The 20,891-nt window shown below is 36.0% G+C and overlaps 1 protein-coding gene across 1 annotated transcript; it reads left to right on the forward strand.

The window, feature by feature from the left end:
• Positions 1–12,888: 12,888 nt before the first annotated feature.
• LOC123538988 (dorsal-ventral patterning tolloid-like protein 1) lies at positions 12,889–20,253 on the forward strand. Its single transcript, XM_045323431.2, has 5 exons — positions 12,889–13,044; positions 14,546–14,764; positions 18,337–18,513; positions 19,684–19,754; positions 20,128–20,253. The coding sequence occupies exons 1-4, from the start codon at positions 12,960–12,962 to the stop codon at positions 19,731–19,733; spliced, it is 531 nt and encodes a 176-aa protein (XP_045179366.1). The 5' UTR covers positions 12,889–12,959; the 3' UTR covers positions 19,734–19,754; positions 20,128–20,253.
• Positions 20,254–20,891: the final 638 nt, after the last annotated feature.

Consider the following 20,891-nt stretch of genomic DNA (forward strand, 5'->3'; position numbering starts at 1 on the left):
TGATTTTAACTTTATTTTTATTTGTTATTATGTGTTTGTAGAGCTACATTCACAATCAGTTGTCATGTATAACAGTAATTTGTTAACAAAATCAGTAGTTAAATGATTTATTTATATGTTACAGGGCTTTACATTAATTATGTGTGTACTATTTCAAACATAGCACAGTCATGATGTTACTTTTATTTTAACATAGCCGGTATAAATTGGTAATATTTTAAAATATGATTTGGGCCTTCTATATATTTAAGTAAACATGTATTATCGTCACCTCCGTATGAATACGTTTTAAAGTCATAACTTTCTTTAACTTTAAAGGATGACACAGAAAATAGGAAATACCAATAAAATAAATTTAAGTTTGAATTTTACTATATACACAGTATAAGTCAACACTGTGTTTAAAGTCTGCGATTTTGATTAAACATTTAATCCCCTACTGGGATTTAAATTACTTTATTCTTATGCCAAGTGCAAAAAAAGTAACTTCTTTCAAAGTATTTGCCTTTGGAATAGTATGAAAATGCATGTGCTAACCATTATCCCAATTTGGGCCAATTTTCTATATGGCTGGATGCGTTATCAATTATGTCCTTTTTTTTTTTTAATTCTGAAAGCAACTCTGATTTCTCTTTTCACTCAATCTGACATTCTGTAACTACATCCGAACGTGCGAATGGCATCTACTAAACTTTTATTGTACAGCATGCAGTAGAAACAAAATGTCCAAACGTATCCATTGTTCGCCAAAACATTTATTTTAGTACATGTAACAGCTGAATCACTGAGAGTATTTTCGACTAGGCAAATCGAGCATACGCCGTAGTATCATTCATTTTTAAAAATGTTACTAGTGACCTGAGAAGTGCTGTACATTTATATAATAACTTTTCATGACCAGACGCAATAAAATCCAAGTTGTTATTAGTTCGCTTAGTTTGTGTTTTGTGCTTCCTAAATGATCTTGGTTGGGACCTCCCTGGCCGAATGGTTTAGGTCGCTAAATTCGAACAACTTAATTCTCACCGATGTGGGTTCAAGCATTAATTAGGGCGTAGAATTATGCATGTAAGAAAATCATCCAGCTAGCTTACGGAAGGTCCGTGGTTCTACCTATTCCCGCCCGTGATACAATAAATTACTATTAGGTTGAATTAGGATCTGGGTCATGTGGAATCAAAATCTAGGTCACCCGGTCAAATCAAAGGAATAGTTTGTTAACACTCTAGAGGCCACATTTATGGCACTATCTTCACGAAACTTTGGTCAAAATGATTATATTGATGACCTTTAGTGTGTCATGTTGGGTGAAAAACTAAGTCACTAGGCCAGATCAAAGGAAAATCTTGTTAACACTCTAGATACTACATTTTAAGTTTGAAACTCATGTGAATTTGATCTGGGGCCAGTTGTTCGAAACTTTAACCGGCTGTTAAACTAATCGCTGGTTAGATTTTGATTCAAAACACTAGTCATGGTGGGAAACACTAGTATGATGTTTTGATTTTATTGTAAAGAATTTTCAAATTTAACAATTTTTAACTGATCCATTTGTTTTTCTAAGTCTTCTAAAATGTCGAAAACTATCCCTCAAATTTAATCAACCGTTAGCTTAATCTCCTGTTAAAGTTTCGAACAACTGGGCCCAGAATGTGTGCCTTTATGACTTCTAGGTCAAGTTCGAATATGGGTTATGTGGGGCCAAAAACTATGTCACCCGATCAAAAATCAAAGAAAACAGTTTTGTATGCAATAGGGGCTGCATTTTCACTGGATCCTCATGAAGTTTGATCAGAATATTGGTCTTTATAGAATACAGGTCAAGTTTGAATATAGATCACCTGATCGAATCAAATGAAAACTTTGTTTATGCAATAGGTGCTACATTTTTACTGGATATTCGTGGAATTGGAACAGATTGTTTTTCTTGATCAAATCTAGGTTAAGATTGAATATATGTCATCTGGATCAAAAACTAGGTCACTGTCAATCAAAGAAAAACTTGGTGAGTGCAATAGGGGTTTCATTTTTCATTTGATGTGCATGAATCTTGGTCAAAACGTTTGTCTCCGTAAAATCTCATACGAATTCTTATCTGGGTCATGTGGGGTCAAGATCTAGTCACGAGGTTGTATTTACTAATAGATTCATTAGTCCCCTACTGGCTGAAAACCAGTTTTGGGGACTATAGGAATGCGCTTATCCGTCCGCCCGTCATTCCATCCGTCTGTCCGTCCGTACGCAATTTCCTGTCCTGTCCATAACTCTGTCATCCATGAAGGGATTTTAATATTACTTGGCACAAATTCCCCCATGATGATACGACGTGTCATACGCAAAACCTTGACCCCTAGCTCAAAGGTTAAAGTCAAATTGGAGGTCAAAGGTCAACAGGGCTTCTTTTCCTGTCCTGTTCATAATATTACTTGGTACAAATGTACCTCATGATAAGTCAATGTGTTATGCATAAATTCAGACCCCTAGCTCAAAGGTCTATGTCACACTTAGAGGTCAAATATCAAAAGTGTTTTTTCCTGTCAGGTCATGCAAAACAGGATTTATATATCAGTTTGTACAAATATTGCCCTGTATATGACAACGTGCCATGCGCATAATCCGGGCCCTAAGCTGCAAAGTTAATGTCACACTTGGAAGTCAACGACCAAAAGGACTTTTCCCTGTCCAGTCTGTAACTCAACAATCCTTAAAGGGATTTTAATGATTCATGGCACAAATATTCACCAACGTGAGACAGAGTGTCATGCGCAAGAACCAGGTCCCTAGGTCTACGGTCCAGGTCACACTTAGAGGCCAAAGGTCAGATACAAGAATGAATCTGTACAGAACATTTCCTCTTCATCCATGGAGGGATTTTGATTTAACTTGTCACATCTCATCACTATGAGACGGATTGTCGTGCGCAAGAACCGGGTCCCTGGGTCTAGGTTCTAAGTCACTCTTAGAGGTGAAAGGTCATATTCAAGAATGACTTGTCCGGAGCATTTCTTCTTCATGCATGGAGGAATTGTGATGGAACTTGGCATCGTGAGGGCACCTTGTTTTTTAAATTACTTTCCTTTGTTTTTACTATAACTAGATTATATTGTAAATTTTTTTATTACTGGCCGTAGGGGAAAACCGAAACCACTTTTCTGTGGTACAACATGCATGTTGTATCCAATGTTTAGGTGTTTTTCTGACCTATCTCTACCTGGTCAAGAATTTTTTGTGGACTTAAATTATATAGAACCATTTTTGTAGGATTAATTAACCATTCTTGTTACTACAAATAACTAATATGATTACACTGCAGTAGAGAAAATTAGGTGCCTTCCAGAACGGAACTTTGTATTGCATGGCAATACGTCATTCCCTTGTTTTGTGTGGTCCTGTAATGCCAATCTGATTTGCTAGAAGACCCTAACTGAGGTATTAATTGAAGCAAAATTACTAATTATCTTAACACTCTCATGCTTTATCTAGCCGTTTACAATTTATGTCATTTAATTTACTTCGAAACGCCAAGAAACAGGATTAACATGTGGGAACAGTGCAAAAAAATAGCAGTTTCCATTAATTTAAAGGTCAGAAACGAAATATTTATCCCCCGAAATTAGTTTTTTAACAGTATTATAAATCAATTCTTGACAGAAACTCTATTGTGGGCCTGGTGCAATAACATCTAGATGACAAATATTAAAGCACGTGAGTATCACAGTGCTAAGAGTCATTTAGTACGTGTATGCCACCTGTCATAAAATGGAAATCATAATAAAAGTTTACCGCCATGCATATCGTTTCATAGTTTTATTTTATTATTAAATGCAGATTGTACAACAGAAACATAATTTTATGTAATATATTAAAATCATGTCTATTATGAAATAAATATCGTCTATATTAGTTTCTGATAATTTCATGTACAGCTAATTAGCGGAGGGGGTGTAAGTTTTGAGGACCGGAAAACTTCACTTGGTATATTTTGACATTGTCTCTGTGGCACTCATTATGTTAGGCCTTTTCTTTACATTATGTCAATGGATTGAAACCTTTTCATTACGTTATGTTAGTGGATTGAAACCTTTTATTAACTTGATATAAATGGATTAAAAACTCTTTTAACATTATGTTATTTGACAGAAACCTTGTCCTTACGTACATCTATCAATGGATGAAAGTTTTTCGTTACATTAAGTCAATGAATTGGAACCTTTTCATTACAATATGCCTATAGACTGAAAACTTTTCGTTACATAATGTCAGTGATTGAAACATTTTTGTTACATTATGTCAATGGGTTGAAACCTTTTCTTTACAATTTGTCAATGGCGTAAAACATTTTCAGTACATAATGTCAGTGGGTTGAATTTTGTTCTTTACATTATGTAAGTGGATTGAAACATTTCGGTGTGACAAACAGCAGTAGCTGAGCGCATACTGTAAAATCATTTAATTTCTTGGGCATGAAATTTCATGGTTTTGGTCAAAACGGCAATTTCGTGGGGATATGAATTCATGGATTTCAACTTTACAACAATAAAGGAATGGGGATTTTACTTGTTCGTTGGGATTAAATTTCGTGGATTGAATCAACCACGAAATCCACGAAAATTAGTCCCTCACGAATATTAATGATTTCACAGTATATGTTATTAAACTTCTATTCAGCCATACTTTAAATGTTGGCTGGATACCAGTGTTGCAATCAAGCCTTATTTTACCAGTATTCCAAAACAGCTTCTTGAAATTTGTATATAAATCACACTATATTGAAACAAGTATGTCAGTCAAGCGTTATTGAAGCCAGTATTGCAGTCATCGCCTTATTTAAGTCAGTAAGGCAACTGGGTTTTGTTGATATTCAATGTAAGTCAATCAGGCCTTATTAAAACCTGTATGTAAATCAAGCCATAGTGAAACCAGTATGTCAATTTAGCCTTTATCAAACCTTGTTGAAGCCAGTATCTATACATAATGCCAACCAAGCCTTATTGAAATGAGTATGTGGATTAATCATTATTGAAGCCAGTATGGTAATCAAGCCTTATTGAAACAAGTATAGCAGTCAACCATTTACTGAAGCCAACATGTCAATCAAGCCTTGTTAAAAGCAGTAGCAATATGTAATGGCAATAAAGCCTTATTGAGAACAGTATGCCAATCTAACCGTATTGAAACGGGTATGTCGATCAAGCCTTATTGAAGCCAGTATGGCGCTCAAACCTTATAGAAGCCAGTATGGTGAACAGGCCGGTACGGCAGTCAAGCCTAATTGATGCCAGTATGGCAGTCAAGTCTTATCGAAGGCAGTATGATAGTCAAACCTTATTGAAAATAGTTTGCCAAACAAGCCTTACTGAAATGACTATGTCGATCAAAAGCCAGTATGGCAGTCAAGCCTAACTGAAGCCAGTTTGGATGTCAAACCTAATGGAAGCCAGTAAGCCTTTCTGAAGCCAGTATAGCAAACAAACTTTGTTGAAATCAGTATGGCAATGAAGCTTTTTTGAAGTCAGTAAAGCAAACAAGCGTTGTTGAAACCAGTATGGCAAGCAAGCTTTATTAAAGCCAGTATAGCAAACAAGTCTTGTTGAAACCAGTATGCCAATCACGCCTTATTGAATTCAGTATGTCAATCAATCGTTATTGTAAAAAGTATGCCAATCAAGCCTTATTGAAACCAGTATGTCAATCAATCTTTATTGAAAAGGTATGTCAATCAAGCCTTATTGAAACCAGTATGTCAATCAATCTTTATTGTGAAAAGTATGCCAATCAAGCCTTATTGAAACCAATATGTCAATCAATCTTTATTGAAAAAAGTATTGCAGTCAAACCTTATTGAAGCCGGAATGGCAATTAAGCTTATTGAAAACAGTATGTCAGTCAAGCCTTGTTGAAGCCACTATTCCAATCAAGCCAGGATGGCAAACAAGCCTTATTGAAACAACTCTTATTTAACCAAAGTGTCAATCAAGCGTTCATGAGGCCGGTTTGACAAACAAAACTTATTGAAATTGATATGACAAGCAAGCCTTCTTGAAACCAGTATACCAATCAAGCCCTGTTGAAACTAGTATGTCAATTTGTCTTAAGTTTAAAGGATGTAGGTTCAAACATTATGAAGATAAACCGTTTTTTAGCCCTAGGCCAATGTGCATATCATCTGCCATTTATCTACTGACCGCTTGCCCACAGGTCGTATTCTTGAGCATTTTGGTGGCTAAAGGTCTAAGTGATTGCGACTTTTCCAATCTCAAGTTTGATGTGAACTTCGCCTTTCATCTGCTGAACCAAGTGTTATTTTTTTTTAACACAGACAATCATCAAAAGTATGTAAATGTCAGTGTTGTACACGTATGCAGTGACTTTGGACTTTGACATGATAACCTTATAAGATATGACCATGACATTTGACTCTTGAAAATAATATGCGTAATCAATTGACCACAGGCTATTATAGAAATTTTTAAGGTCATAGGTCCAAGAATGTTTTACGTTATTGAAACGATTTTTCTCAAGGACCCTGGGACCTTGACATGTGACGCTTTACCTGTCACAAACTACCGTCTATGTAACTGAGGCGGCTGCAACACAAGGGACCTCCAGTTATTGATCGGAAACCGTTTAATAAAACTTTCGTCGATGGCCTTTTACTTCTGACTCTGACAAAGATAGGAATCATCTACTGACCAGAGATATCAATCTTATGAAATTTGAAGAATGTATGTCCACATTCTCCGACCAAACCGTTTCAGCCCAAATATCACTGACCTTCTGATTTCTTTCGCAGATCAAAACTGGTCATCTGCTGACCACAGACAATGATTCCATGAAAATTGAAGGCTAAATAAATAACATGTTTCATTGCTTTTCAGTTTCAATGTCAGTGTGACCTTGATCTTCCACCTGACTTCATGTGGCTTTTTCTTATTATAGACAATAATCATCTCCCGTTCAGTCTTTTCTAAGATGTCCTTAGATACTTCATTTCAACAACGACGAACGTTTTACTGTATTAACATTTTTAGTACAATGGCACTTGTAACAGATGATACATAATGGTAGGTCTTGAAGAACCGTTATCCTGATCATTGTGAATTAAAGTCTAATATCAAAGCTAGGTGTGGATTAAAGTGGAATGTGGCAACGCTTTATATTTTACTGTGTCTGTATTTTAAAGAACCCTCATTCCCCCATCCCCACCACCCCCCCCCCTCCCCCACACACACACATACATCTGATGATTTTTGTGACATGGTTTAAACATGTTTCATAATTCCAAAATAAGACTTATGATATTAACAAAAAATGTCTAATTGTTGGATACGAGCTTCATCTGCACAAATTGCGAGATGTATTTATTTTCACCAAACTGTACAGTATTATAATAGAACAAACACGTAACCACACGACTGTTTTCCCCTCGTTTAGCACCACTGAATGTGAAAGTAAAATACAAGGGTGTTTGAATAGATTTTTAATTGGTATTCGTTAACATACATTATGAATCTGATCAAGACAGTTCCGACGAAATAGATACTGGTACAGTCGTGCTATCCAAGAAACAAATTCTGTAAAGTATTAACCCTTTGATTAATTGTTGACACTGAAAAAATGCGTGTACGGAACAGTTAAAAAGGTGCAAATTGTATTGTCGGAGGAAAAGATAGATCCTGGTCTGGGAAGGCTCAGGGTTGGATGAAATGAATTCTGAGAACAACTGCGCATACATACGTTAAACTCACTTCTCTCATTTAATGCCATACTGTTATTCCCAATTATTATAATTTCTGAACTATATATAAAAACGTTTATGTCTATGAAGTTTGTTTTTCAATAATAAGTATTATATAGTGTAAAAACAAGTTGTTGACTCGATGACATCAGAATAGCTCATGTAACTGTTGTACATGTACCGTGTTAGAAACAAAAGCAATATATTTTTGAGATGACAGACTACCTTAAGCTCAGCTTTGAAGTTAACATTATTTTGAACAATGTTCTTACACTTAAGTAGATCTAATCAGTTTGGAAAAAAAGATAGAATATTTTGAAAATGGTGATACAAGGTAAAATAGAAAAAAGGTGGAAACTCCACAGGCCGCTCAACACGACAAAAGAAAATACGAAAATGTTGCAGGATCGGTTTGATTGAGCCTGTTCATGGACGGTAGTGGAAATGCATGCGACCGTCCACGCCCTCTAGCCCCGGGTTGAGCAGAACTCAACATTTACACATGCTACAAGTACAAAAGTAGTTTAAAGACATCCGCAGATGGTCAGACAAACGGTCAACTACGTAGTCCGTTTTTGAATACATTGACATGATTCGCAGTGCAGTCAGAAGTTTGACGTTCCGGCAGCCAAAGTTTAAAGTGCGTTCTGGGTATGCTTAAATATGGAGCGGCATTCGTGTACTGCTTTTCTTTTCACTGACCACTGGCAGCAGATGTCCTAGATATGCTTAAATATTGAGCGGCATTCATATACTGCTTTTGTTCTTACTGACAATTGGCAGCAGATGTTCTGTATATGATTAAATATGATGCTGAGTCCCTGTTCTGCTTTTTTCGTCATTTACCTTGGGCTTGTCATACGTTGCGAGCACGTCAAGTCGTCGTTGAACTTTGTGCAATATTCATGGGCGATTTATGTATCAATGATAGTTGAAATCAGGGGTATCGTGACAAAATTCTTCAAACTGATTTTAAATTCTCAGTTTGAAATTGAAATTGCAACCCGCTGACTTGTGCAAAACAACAAGGATAAATATACAAGAGGGAAAGCCACGTTAAAAAAACGCAGCCGCACAAGACGTGAAGTCAGTACGCACGGGTGTACACAACCAACACACACACTCGCACAAAGCAAACGCACTAGGACAAAATGAATAAATAAATAAAAATAACGATTGTCGCTCTGACGTCTTATAGTTATATTGTTTTGTTCAAGTTTTATTTCATATAACTCTTAGTTTATACACATACAAAACATATTTTGTTGTTGATAATGTCCTAGCTTGTGTTTGTGTTTGTATTTTCTTTTTCCTTCAATAGGAAAACAAACTGGGACGTGTCCAATACTTACCCTATTGAAAATTCACGTGGAAATCCCGAAAGGATTTCGGTAAGATTTCAGTGCGAATTTCAGCGGGAAAAATTTTCGGGATTCCCATTGCCTTCCGGTGGGATTCTCAGTGGGAAACATTGGTTTTCCCGGCGGGATCCCATTTTGATTTCTCATTGGGAATCCCGGATTTCAAGTGGGATTCCACCGGGAATTCATATGGAAATCCGGTGGGATATACCGGGATCTTAGCGGGATATACCGGGATCCCGAATATTTTTGACCTACCAGCTTTAAGCGGTTTAAAACCTTAGTTAACATTGTACATACAGAAGGTTCGTATGACGTATGTACACGTATTTTCAAACGGATTACCTAACTATCAAACTACCTAGCGACTGGCAGTATAACAAAACCCCTTTCAACCAACTGTGTTCTAGATTTAAGAATCTATACAATTTGACACTGTGATCTTTTTAGATCACTCTGTGTCCGTCGTCTATCTGCGTGTGTGCGTCCGTGCGTGCGTCCGTCCGTCGTCAACAATTGTGTTAAAACGATATATACTCCAAAACCACTGAATGGATTTTGATGAAACATGGCCAGGATGTTCCTTGGATGGTCCTCTACCAAAGTTGTTCAAAAGGTTTTACTTTGTTGCATTTAGGGGGCACCAGATCTAAAAATTGAAAAAACTTCAAACGACATCTCCTCCTAAACAAATGGTCCGACTTTGAAATAATTTCATACAAATGGTTCTTGTGTGACCCTCTACCAAGATTGTTCAAATTATACCGAATCAACCAAAAAAAAAAAAAAAAAAAAACAAAAAAAAAAAAAAACAAGGCTACCAGGGGGCGTGATCACTTTTCCCTATATGTATATTACAGAGAAAATTTAAAAATCTTCTTGTCAAAGCGCTTGCCCGATTTTAAATAATTTCACACAAATGGTCCTTGTGTGACCCTCTACCAAGATTGTTCAAATTATCTTGATAAGTCAAAAAATATGACCGCCAGATGGCGTGATAACTTTTCCCTGGAAAATTTTAAAAAATCTTCCTCTGTGAAAGTGCTTGACCGATTTTAAAATAAGTTTACACAAATGGTCCTTGTGTGACCCTCTACCAAGATTATTCAAATCATTTTGATTCGTCATAAAACATGGCCGCCAGAGGGCGTAGTCACTTTTCCCTATATTTATTTAGAGGAACAATTAAAAAACTTCTTGTGTGAAACCGCTGGCCCGATTTTAAAATAATTTTTAACAAATGGTCATTTTGTGGCCCTCTACCAAGAGTGTTCAAATTGTCTGAATCGACAAAAAGCATGGCTGCCAGAGGGCGTGGTCACTTTTGCCTATATGTAAAAAGCAGAAACTTAGAAAATCTTCTTGTATCAAACTGCTAGTCAAATCTTTAAATAATTTCACAGAAATGGTCCTTGTGTGACATTCTATAAATTTTGATTCGTCAAAAACATGGCCGCCGGAGGTCGTGGTCACTTTTCGTCATCAATTTCTTTAAAGGACATCTCTTCAAAAACGACTGAATTGATTTTGATGAAACTTTACACATATGATCTCTGGGTAGCTCTCTTCCAAAACTATTCAAATGGTTCCAGTTCATTGAACATAAGGCTTTTTTTGGTTTAAAATAGGATTTCAGCTATCAGAATTCAAAAATAGTCTTCTCCAGAGCTTTGAAATTTGGCATGTGATATACGGGTTTGACTCTCTACCATAATTGTCCAAAGTGTTGCTCCAAGGTCAAAAATGGCCACGCCCCCGTGTGTGACATATACCTACTATAGGCTTATATATAAGAAACTTTGACAAGAGCTCGTAGAACACGAAATGCAACCCCTCCCCCGCCCCCTCCACACACACACACACACACACACACACGCACACACACACACACACACTAGATGCATTCAGCATTTGCACATGGAACAAAAATGCTTTGGCCACTGTACATAAATGTTTTACTGCTCTGGGTCAGTGAACTTAAACTTTGACCTATTGACCTCAAAAGAGATGATCAACCTTCCTATTACGTTTCCTGATCCTAGGCCAAAGCATTCTCAAGTTAATGGTAATGGTTTAATTGTTCCGGGTCAATGTGACCTTGACCTTAAACCAACTGACCTGGAAATCAATAAGAATCATCTGCTGGCCATGACCATTCTCCCTATCAACGTTTATGATCCTACCTAGGCCCAAGAGTTCTTGAAAAATATCATCCGAAACTCATTTAATTGTTCTGGGTCACTGTGACATTGACCTTTGACCTACTGATATCAAAATCGATAAGGGTTATCTGCTGGACGTGTTAAACCTCACTGTCAACTTTCATGATCCTAGGCCCAAGCGTTCTTGAGTTATGATTCGGACACTGTTTAACTGTTCCTGGTCACCGTGACATTGACCTTTGACCTACTGACCTCAAAATCAATAGGGGTCATCTGCTTATTAATTCAATGATCATAGGCCCAAGCGTTTTTGAAATATCATCCGGAAACCGTTTTACTGTTCTAGGTCACTGTGACCTTGGACTTTGACCTACTAACTTCAAAATCAATAGGGGTTATCTGCCGGTCATAACCAACCTTTCTATCAATTTTCATGATCCTAGGCCCAAGCATTCCTGAGTTATCATCCAGAAAACGTTTAATTGTTCCGTGTCACTGTGACCTTGACCTTTGATCTACTGATCTCAAAATCAATAGAGATCATCTGCTGGTAATGGCCAATTTTCCTATCAACGTTCATGATCCTAGGACCAAGCGTTCTTAAGTTATCTTCGGGAAACCGTTTATCTGTTCCGAGTCACTGAGACATTGACCTTTGACCTACTGATCTCAAAATCAATAGGAGTCATCCGCTGGTTATGACCAATCTCCCTATCAATTTTCATGGTCTTAGGCCCAAGCGTCCGGAAACGGATTGGGCTACATACCGACATACAGACCGACAGGACGACGACATCTGAAAAACAATTTACCCCTCCTTCTTACAAAGTAGGTGGGGGGGGGGGGGGGGGGGGGGGGGGGGGCATAGCATAAAAACCTTCTTCTCTGAATCCATACAGCTAGAGCCTTGATATCTGGCGTGTGATATCAGAGTTTACTGTCTACCGTAATTGGTTTATTGCCCTTGGTTCTAAAATGTGTTTGACATGTATATTTAATATACTAGGCTAACATAGAAGGAACCTAATTCTGTAGTTGTACCATTACGTCATACAAACACACTTGAAGCTTTGTACACAGGTGAGCGCTTTAGGGTCAATGACCCTCTTGTTTATTATACTTAACACTTTATAATGAAACGTATTTGATTTACAATATGTGTTAATTTTAGAATCATGAGATTAAATGAACAGCACACGCTGAATACATTTTCACCTTGAAGCAATACTGAAAGTGATACAGAGATGATAATGAACATAACATGAAAGATTTAAATTGTATGTTAAATTTTACCTCAACTACTAATAAATTACAAGTAGAAAAACCAAGAAAAGGCGTTCGTTTTCATATGGGTCCTCCCATGTCACGTGGGTGGATGTTTTGAAATTTGTTCATGCAATAAATTACAAGTGGGAATACATGCAGAAAGGTATTGTTTTTCATATAGGTCCTCCCACCAGTCAGTTACAATGTCACGTGTGTAGATTTTTTTGAAATAAATTTGTTCATGCCATAAATTACAAGTGGGAAAACACGCGAAAGGGTGTTCTTTTTCATATGGGTCCTCCCACCAGTCAGTTACAATGTCACGTGTGCAGATGTTTTGAAATAAATTTGTGCATTGCTTACGTTTTGACTTTATTCCGAAACAGAACAGATTGATAAGTGAGCAAACAATTGTCTTAGGTAGATAACAAAATGTGTCTTAAATTTGAGATGGCTGCTTTTATTTATGCATGTTTTACAGTTTGTATTGTCTGGACTGGATCAACCGTAATATTTAGTAAGTATAGTATTTATTTATTTTTACTTTAAAGTTAAAATGTTTTATCGAAATTTCATAATGCAGGAATAACATCAGTTTGCTTCTTGTTATAACATCCCGATAAGTTAATTCATACATCACGGAATTCTAAAGGATTCTGCAATGTTACAGCTAGAAACAAATATATTCGTTAAACGCGTTGAAAGCTAGACTAAATGAACATCAAGTCGACGACCGTTCAAGATACTTTATACGTGGTTTATGTGTTACGTATACGGACGTTATAAGCAATGAAACACGCGCCAATATAAAATGATATGTTCATAGCATGTGGTATCCGTGTTATCCTTGATCGGTGTCTAAGAATCATTGAAAGCAATAAATGACAGTCAGTCTTAGTCATAAAACTGACTGACAGCGAATGGTAATGACTTCACGTGATACAGAAGTGTATGTGGTTTGATTTCCTATTGATTGACATCATCTCGAAACTGGTAAAATGATTGCTTCAATGTTAACAATTCTCACTGTCATTGCCGTTCGTCTGCTGCTAAAACGGCAATTATAAAAGAATTGGTGTAAGTTATATTTCGCTAATATTTAGGAGCGATTGTAATCCTGAACATTTATCTGCATCGTGTCTTAAAAAATCTTTTATTTTCGAGAAAACAAAGGCTTTGTTGCCATATTTATGCATAGCCTGAAGCAGATAATTTTTGCGTGAAGTTTAAATCATTGACGATATCCATTTTTCCTGAAAGTTTATAAGATGATATTTCCAAGATTATCGTTTACAGAAAAACAATATTTTTTCAAGAAAGCAAGCATGGTGTTGCAAAACTTATCGTTATCATTTATATATTATCGTACGCTATAGTTGGCACAATCGTGAAGTATTTTCACTAAAAATTTCACCAACACTATACGAATTTTCGCTAAAAACTATCCGCTTAAGTGGATGCAGAAAAATGCAACCGTACAAATCTACAAAACACGAAGGCTGTTTATTTGAATCTCGATACTGCACATAAAAGGCTGATTTGTTTTATGCTTATACGTAGAATTTCTCACAGTCAAATGGATAAAGCTGATTTATTTATTCATTTCTACGGTGAAAAAGTCACAACACCTTGAAGTTCTTAAATTTAAAAATGTGTTTAGTGTTAGAAACATTGACATTTTTTTTTCGGAACGATCTTACTGTTGGTATGAGTGTCACGAAACTCACAGTAACAAAGTTTAATTGCATTTATTTACTATCTAATGGCCAAAAAAAAAATAGCGAGGTGTTTTGGCAGCTGTTTGGATATTGTTTCAAAATGCTTAAAAGTAGAATAATTGAACGGAAAATTATATTTCTTATTAATAATTTCCAGAACGACCATGCGTTCAATAGTTTCTAGTACATCAAAGTGCTTCTTAATTTCAACGAATTTCGTGTAAATTTGGAAACATTCTTTTATATATATATATGTAGTTATAGGTATGTTACACGACAGTTACATTTTTATATTTACAGCCGATTGCGGAGGAGAGCTATTAGCCGATGCAGACAGAAATGAGACAGTGACATCACCAAATTTCGCTAAAAATATGCAACTATACCCTGATAATGCAAACTGCACCTGGATAATTAGATGTGAGACACCCGAACAGAACGTTGTTATCAATTTTGACTTCTTTGCATTAGAAGGAGTGGAAAATTGTGCCATGTATGATTGGGTCACAATAGATAACGGTATGTTGACTTATGTACATATCTGTAAGCCTTACATTTTCATTTGTTAGATAAGAAGCAAGAAACAAAACAAAATATTACCTTCTATGCGTTACAATGTTATAAAATGAAACCAGTTACATTTTAGTATTCTGTGAGCAAAAAATAAAAGTATTATTTCCCTATCTGTACAATAAATGGGTCTGGGTCTGACTGCAACATTGTGCACACTAAATCTTCCATTTGGTTATCAGCCGGAACAATTTGTGCACACTACATCTTTCACTTGGTTATCAGCCCGGGCAAATTGTGCACACTACATCTTCCATTTGGTTATCAGCCCGGGCAAATATTACTTTGCTTTATTTGATTTTAAATAAAACCTAAAAGCGTCATGCATCCAGATCGTTCAACAACAATAAATACGTTTTTAGATATCTGGAAAAAAATGCTATATTTGTTAAGAAGGCTTTAAAACTTACTTTATGTTACGGAAACACGTGAGAATTCGCTGTTTTTACTACTTTCTTATCACGCTTTTACTACAGGTACACTGTCTCGATTATAAATATCTATATTGTGAAGTCATTAATTACTTCTGCTGCTATGATAGCGCTACTGGTTACGACGACGTCTTTTTGCCGCGGCTGTCAGGGGTTCGATTCCCGACGCAGTCAGCTTTTTCTTTTCTTGATTTGGAATTTTTAAAATATTTTAAAAACAAACATTCATATTCTAATGTTCATAATATTACCAAACTTCAATTTGAAACTGTTTAAGAAAGACTTTTTTTAGCCAAATCTGGAGGCATGGGGCTTTAAAATCTGTTGTGATGGTTGTAATACTGTTCCGTTTCAGGCGTTTGGACATAAGCATATTAAACGATTCTTATAACATTTGCGGATGTAATTCACATAGATTATTGAACGCATTCCAATTTTCAAGTACATTTCGAAACCTGTATTGTAAATAACGTGTCACAATTACACCAAAGTTATTGAATCACATATCTTAAGTTATTGGAATACTCTAACTAAAATGTAAAAGTTGCTAAATATGCATTCTAGCATAAAACTGCCGTTCTTGGCACATTTTGGGGGTGTTTTAACAGGAAAGAAAACGTGTGTTAACAGAGAGATTCTCGCGCTCACGTACTGTTATAACACCTTTTTAGCTCGACTTTTTGAAGAAAATGTAGAGCTATTGCACTCGCCCTGGCGTCGGCGTCGGTGTCGGCGTCGGCGTCGGCGTCGCCGTTGGTTAAAGTTTTTGATAAAGTCAAATATCTCTGTTACTATCAAAGCTATTGACTTGAAACTTAAAATAGTTATTTACTATCAAAGTCTACACTAGGAGAAACAATCCCCATAACTCTGATTTGAATTTTGACAGAATTATGCCCCTTTTTAACTTAGAAATTTTGTTGAAATTGTTGATAAAGTCAAATATCTCTGTTACTATTAAAGCTTTTGACTTGAAACTCAAAATAGTTATTTACTATCAAATTCTACACCAGGAGACACAATTCCTATAACTCTGGTTTGAATTTTGACAGAATTATGCCCCTTTTTAACTTAGAAATTTTAGTTAAAGTTTTTGATAAAGTCAAATATCTCTGTTACTATCAAAGCTTTTGACTTGAAACTTAAAATACTTATTTACCATCAAAGTCTACACCAGGAGAAACAATCCCCATAACACTGATTTGAATTTGGACAGAATCTTGCCTCTTTTAACTTAGATTTTTTGGTTAAATATTTTGATAATTTAAAAGTCAAATATCTCTGTTACTATTGAAGCTTTTGACTTGAAACTGAAAATAGTTATTTACTATCAAAGTCTACACCAGGAGACACAATTCTCATAACTATAATTTGAATTTTAACAGAGTTATGCCCCTTTTTAACTTGCACTGAGAAAAGTCGAGCGCGCTGTCTTACGGACAGCTCTTGTCATAGATGCTCGTTTCCTGGCAGAGCGTAAACGTATTACGGCCCCAAAACGGATAATTCAAATGGAAATGACGTCAACGTGAAAAAAACTCGGATATTCTCGCGCATTTCATGAAATTTAATGACGTTGAGGGATAATGTACCGTATTTTCCGGACAATAGGCCGCTGCACCGTATTGGCCGCAGCCGGATATTTTAACTATATCAGAAATAAAATTTAACGTATAGGCCGCTCCGGCATATTGGCCGCGGCCTATACACTTCTATGCCTATGCGGCAGACACGACTATGTCGTATAAAGGCCGTCCCCGATAAATAGTCATTGAAATCGGTTGTATTTACAGGTAATCACACCGAATGTAAGTTTCTTGAGTTGTTTTCAAAGGCCCTCTCGGCAAAATTGTCCATTCTGTACATTTTACTTGATTCGATCGGCTCTCAGAATTAAAACTTTTGCATAGGTCGCAAGAAAGATCCATTTAGAAAAAATAAATTGACGTATTGGCCACCTCGACGCATAAGCCGCACCCCTGAAATTTTCACTTTTTTAAACGTATATTTACTCGTTTTTGGGGGGTTTTTTTTCGCGTTTTTTGCTAGAATTGAGTTAGTGCATGCTATTTTCGTGTTATAACATCTTCAGAATCCCTCGGGATTCTGCAGACGTTATAACACGAAAACATATGCGTTATCCCTACATCAGTAAATCAAACGCATGTCATAATCTTTAAAGACGTATCTGTGGGCTTTAAAAAGGCAAAGCAGGAAAATTTTAACTATCGAGAGAATTTTCTTAGACTTTGCATGGTTATGAAGAATCATATCAAAAACAAATTTATGCAAAAAATGGGGGTCCCGGTGCTACGTTTTGAGTTATTTGCCCCTGACTGCGAGTTGCTCTTTTATGTCATTTTCAAGGACTGATAACTCAAGAAAATGGTTAGTTACACTTTATTTGATTTCAAATTAGTGTTTGTTACTTTAAGTCCTGCAACTGTACAAAGCCTTTGCAGAAATTCTATCAGACGGATTTTATTCTAAAATCGCTTCGCAAATAAATACTGTTAGAAAATTTCTTTAGATTATGCCCCTTTCTCAGAAAAATACAGTATGTTTACTCATTGAAACACAGCAACAATTCTGTTTGATAGAATGGTTAAAAGCTTTGCGTAATGACTGGAAATGTAATAACAAAAATAATGTGAAATGAAGTAATGTATCCGTATGCTAGATTTTGAGTTTACTGCACTTGAAAATGACCTAAAAGAGCAAAAATCTTGCATTCGGGTGCAGATAACTCAAAAAGTAGCACCGGGACCTCCAGTGATTTTTTTTTTCATAAATTTGTTTCTGATTTGATGCTCTGTGTTCATGCAAAGCTTATCACTTTTGCTGTAGACTTCAGCTGTAGATAAACCCTTAGACTCTTATCAGAGATAAGTTATCAGGCCTGAATGAGTTAAGAAAATTCTCTCCGCTAGTTAAAATGTTCCTTCTTTGCCTATATAAAAAACTCACAGATACGTCTTTAAGTAAATCATTGCATCTATTTCTGTCTTCATAAGAGTTTATTATGCAAAATAAGTCTTTCATCCAAGAAACCGTTTATTAAGAATTAATTAATATGCATTTTATGTTTAGGAGAGTTCATCGGACTAGGCGATATTGGACGATTTTGTGGAGACGCTTTCTGTGACAGTACTAAATTTTCCTTTCTTCCGTACGGCGAACTCATCAGCAATGGGAGTGTTGTTACTATCAATTTTAGTAGTGATGATGTAATTTCTTACCCTGGATTCAAGTTAAAGTACACTTGTAGTAAGTATTGATATCACAGCAACTTTGTTAGAGTTTTAGCATATATGAAGATATAGACTGAAGGCTGTGCTGTAATTATAATTATAAATAAGTGATTACTGTAAGAATCTTTCACTGGTTGCGGGTAAAGATTGGAATATCCGGCACGAGGATCACGGTTTAGGCGGTAACGAGGCTCCTGCCGAGTTTCCGCCTAAACTACCCGCTGCCAGTGATTGATTCTTTTTCTTGCATGCCCTATTCTTCAATTTGTAAAAGGTATAAAGAAAAACGAAGGGTTTTCTTTAAGGCGCTATTTTGTTATAGTAGCGTATGAAATTACGCATTCATTCATAAATTATAGCACGTGAGCCATCTTACACCCCTGGTTAAGATGAGTTTTTCTAGCACCGCAAAAGCACGGGAAAATCCTGTCTGACATGCAAAAAAAAGGAAAAAGTTTATATATTACCTTAAAGCACAATTTGGAAAAGTTTTCAAATTGATAATATCTGGAAAAAGTATACATCGGATGATACCAGTGTGTTCAATTTTAACTGTAATTCTTTTTAATATAGTTTCTTCTTTTAATACGATTTATTATTTTGCTCAAAACACGTAATTGAATGCTGCTGAAATCACAAAATGTTGAGGAAACGAGCAATTTGTTTGCTATTTTGCGTCACATAGGAACGATTTTAGTACTGAGCATAGAAAAAGGCGACAAATTATAACCACAGGGTCAGCTTCTTTCACAAAATTATAGGTATATAGTTTTTTTTTTTTTGGTTGTGGACAAGAGCGGTGCTAATATTGAAAATTTCAGATTTGTTTGAAATAATCGTCAAAAACTGAAGGTTTACCGTACTCATAATGTTTAAAACATTATCATTTATGTCCGATATTGTCTTCAATAATGAATAAATTGTCAAATATGAATGCAGTTTGGCACAACAATACTTTTTGATAAATTAAAAACCTTGGAATTTACTGCATTTATACATTTTCATTGTTTTGGACATTCTTGGGCAACAGCGAACGTTATCCTTTAATATACTGAAAATATGTAGGGGAGGTGGTGGGGGGGGGGGGGGGGGGGGGGGGGGGGGGGGGAGTTGAATTGTAAATTCATTTTGTTTGGTTTTGTTTTCATTTCTAAAGGACTGCATGCTATATTTTGTTGGTTTTCAGGTGGGGCAGCGGACGAAGATACCGATGATGCAACAGAAAGCGATGAGTAAAAGTCAATTTCTTTATCAAAAGTAAGATCTTGCTTTATTAATGCTAATCTTCTTAAACGAGGAATGCCTCTTGGTTTCTCTTTGTAACAAATAAAACAAATTTTAATGGAGATAAATGACATATTCTGGAAATGTACACACTTAAATTTAGAGCTATATTCGGTGGAAAAATGTGCAAATTGAAATGCATGTTTTCTTACATAAATGTATAGCTACTGAAGAGAAAAAGTAGTAACAACCATGTAGTGAAGGATATCTGTGAGGTTTGACTATATATTTATGACGAAAGGGACTTGTTTATATGAAAATGACCCTAACGCAAAAGCTGAAGCTAACACTACAAACGGGATACAATCTATAGCTTAGATAACACACTTTATTTATTATATTTCAGCCAAAACCAGACGATATATGAAAACAGTGATGACAACGATATCCAGATGGCAACAATATAGAATTTAACTGACTATGTTTCTGCTACTAAAGCTTAGAATACTTAATAAAGTATAATTGCATCTTAGTCGTTTTTATTGTTTATTAACTTTATCTGTAATATAAAGACACCCCTGTTCATTATTTATAGGCCTATTTGTGTCCGATAAAATATAAACTTCTAGACAAAAGTAACCGCAAACAGCTGGAGACTGTCTAGTTTTAAGACTTTTTTAGTGTTCAAATCCCAGAACTGACTTCCACTGGCTACTAAGTTTTAGAGACCCAGACCTGGATTCATCTGTCTATTCTAAAGACGAAAAAATGTGCAAAGAGAAGGCACACACTGTGGGTGCTACTGTTCTACAATTCTCACTATGAAATATCACGCTTCCCATTTGGTAAGTTTAACTGCAATTTAGTTTAAACGCAAGCACGTGGTCTTAATAATCTAAGTCCAAGTCAAATCCGTCCAGGTATAACATATCGTCTGATCACATAAACCATACAAGTCGTCGTAAGACCTATAATTGTGTCGGTGCTACGTTAAACCCAACACAAACAAAGAAAACATAAACCATATAAGCCGCGCCATGAGAAAACCAACATAGTGACTTTGCGACCAGCATGGATCCAGACCAGCCTGCGCATCCGCGCAGTCTGGTCAGGATCCATGCTGTTCGCTAACAGTTTCTCTAATTCCAATATGCTTTGAAAGCGAACAAC

The sequence above is a fragment of the Mercenaria mercenaria genome, chromosome 18 (assembly GCF_021730395.1).
Source record: "Mercenaria mercenaria strain notata chromosome 18, MADL_Memer_1, whole genome shotgun sequence".
Lineage (NCBI taxonomy): Eukaryota > Metazoa > Mollusca > Bivalvia > Venerida > Veneridae > Mercenaria > Mercenaria mercenaria.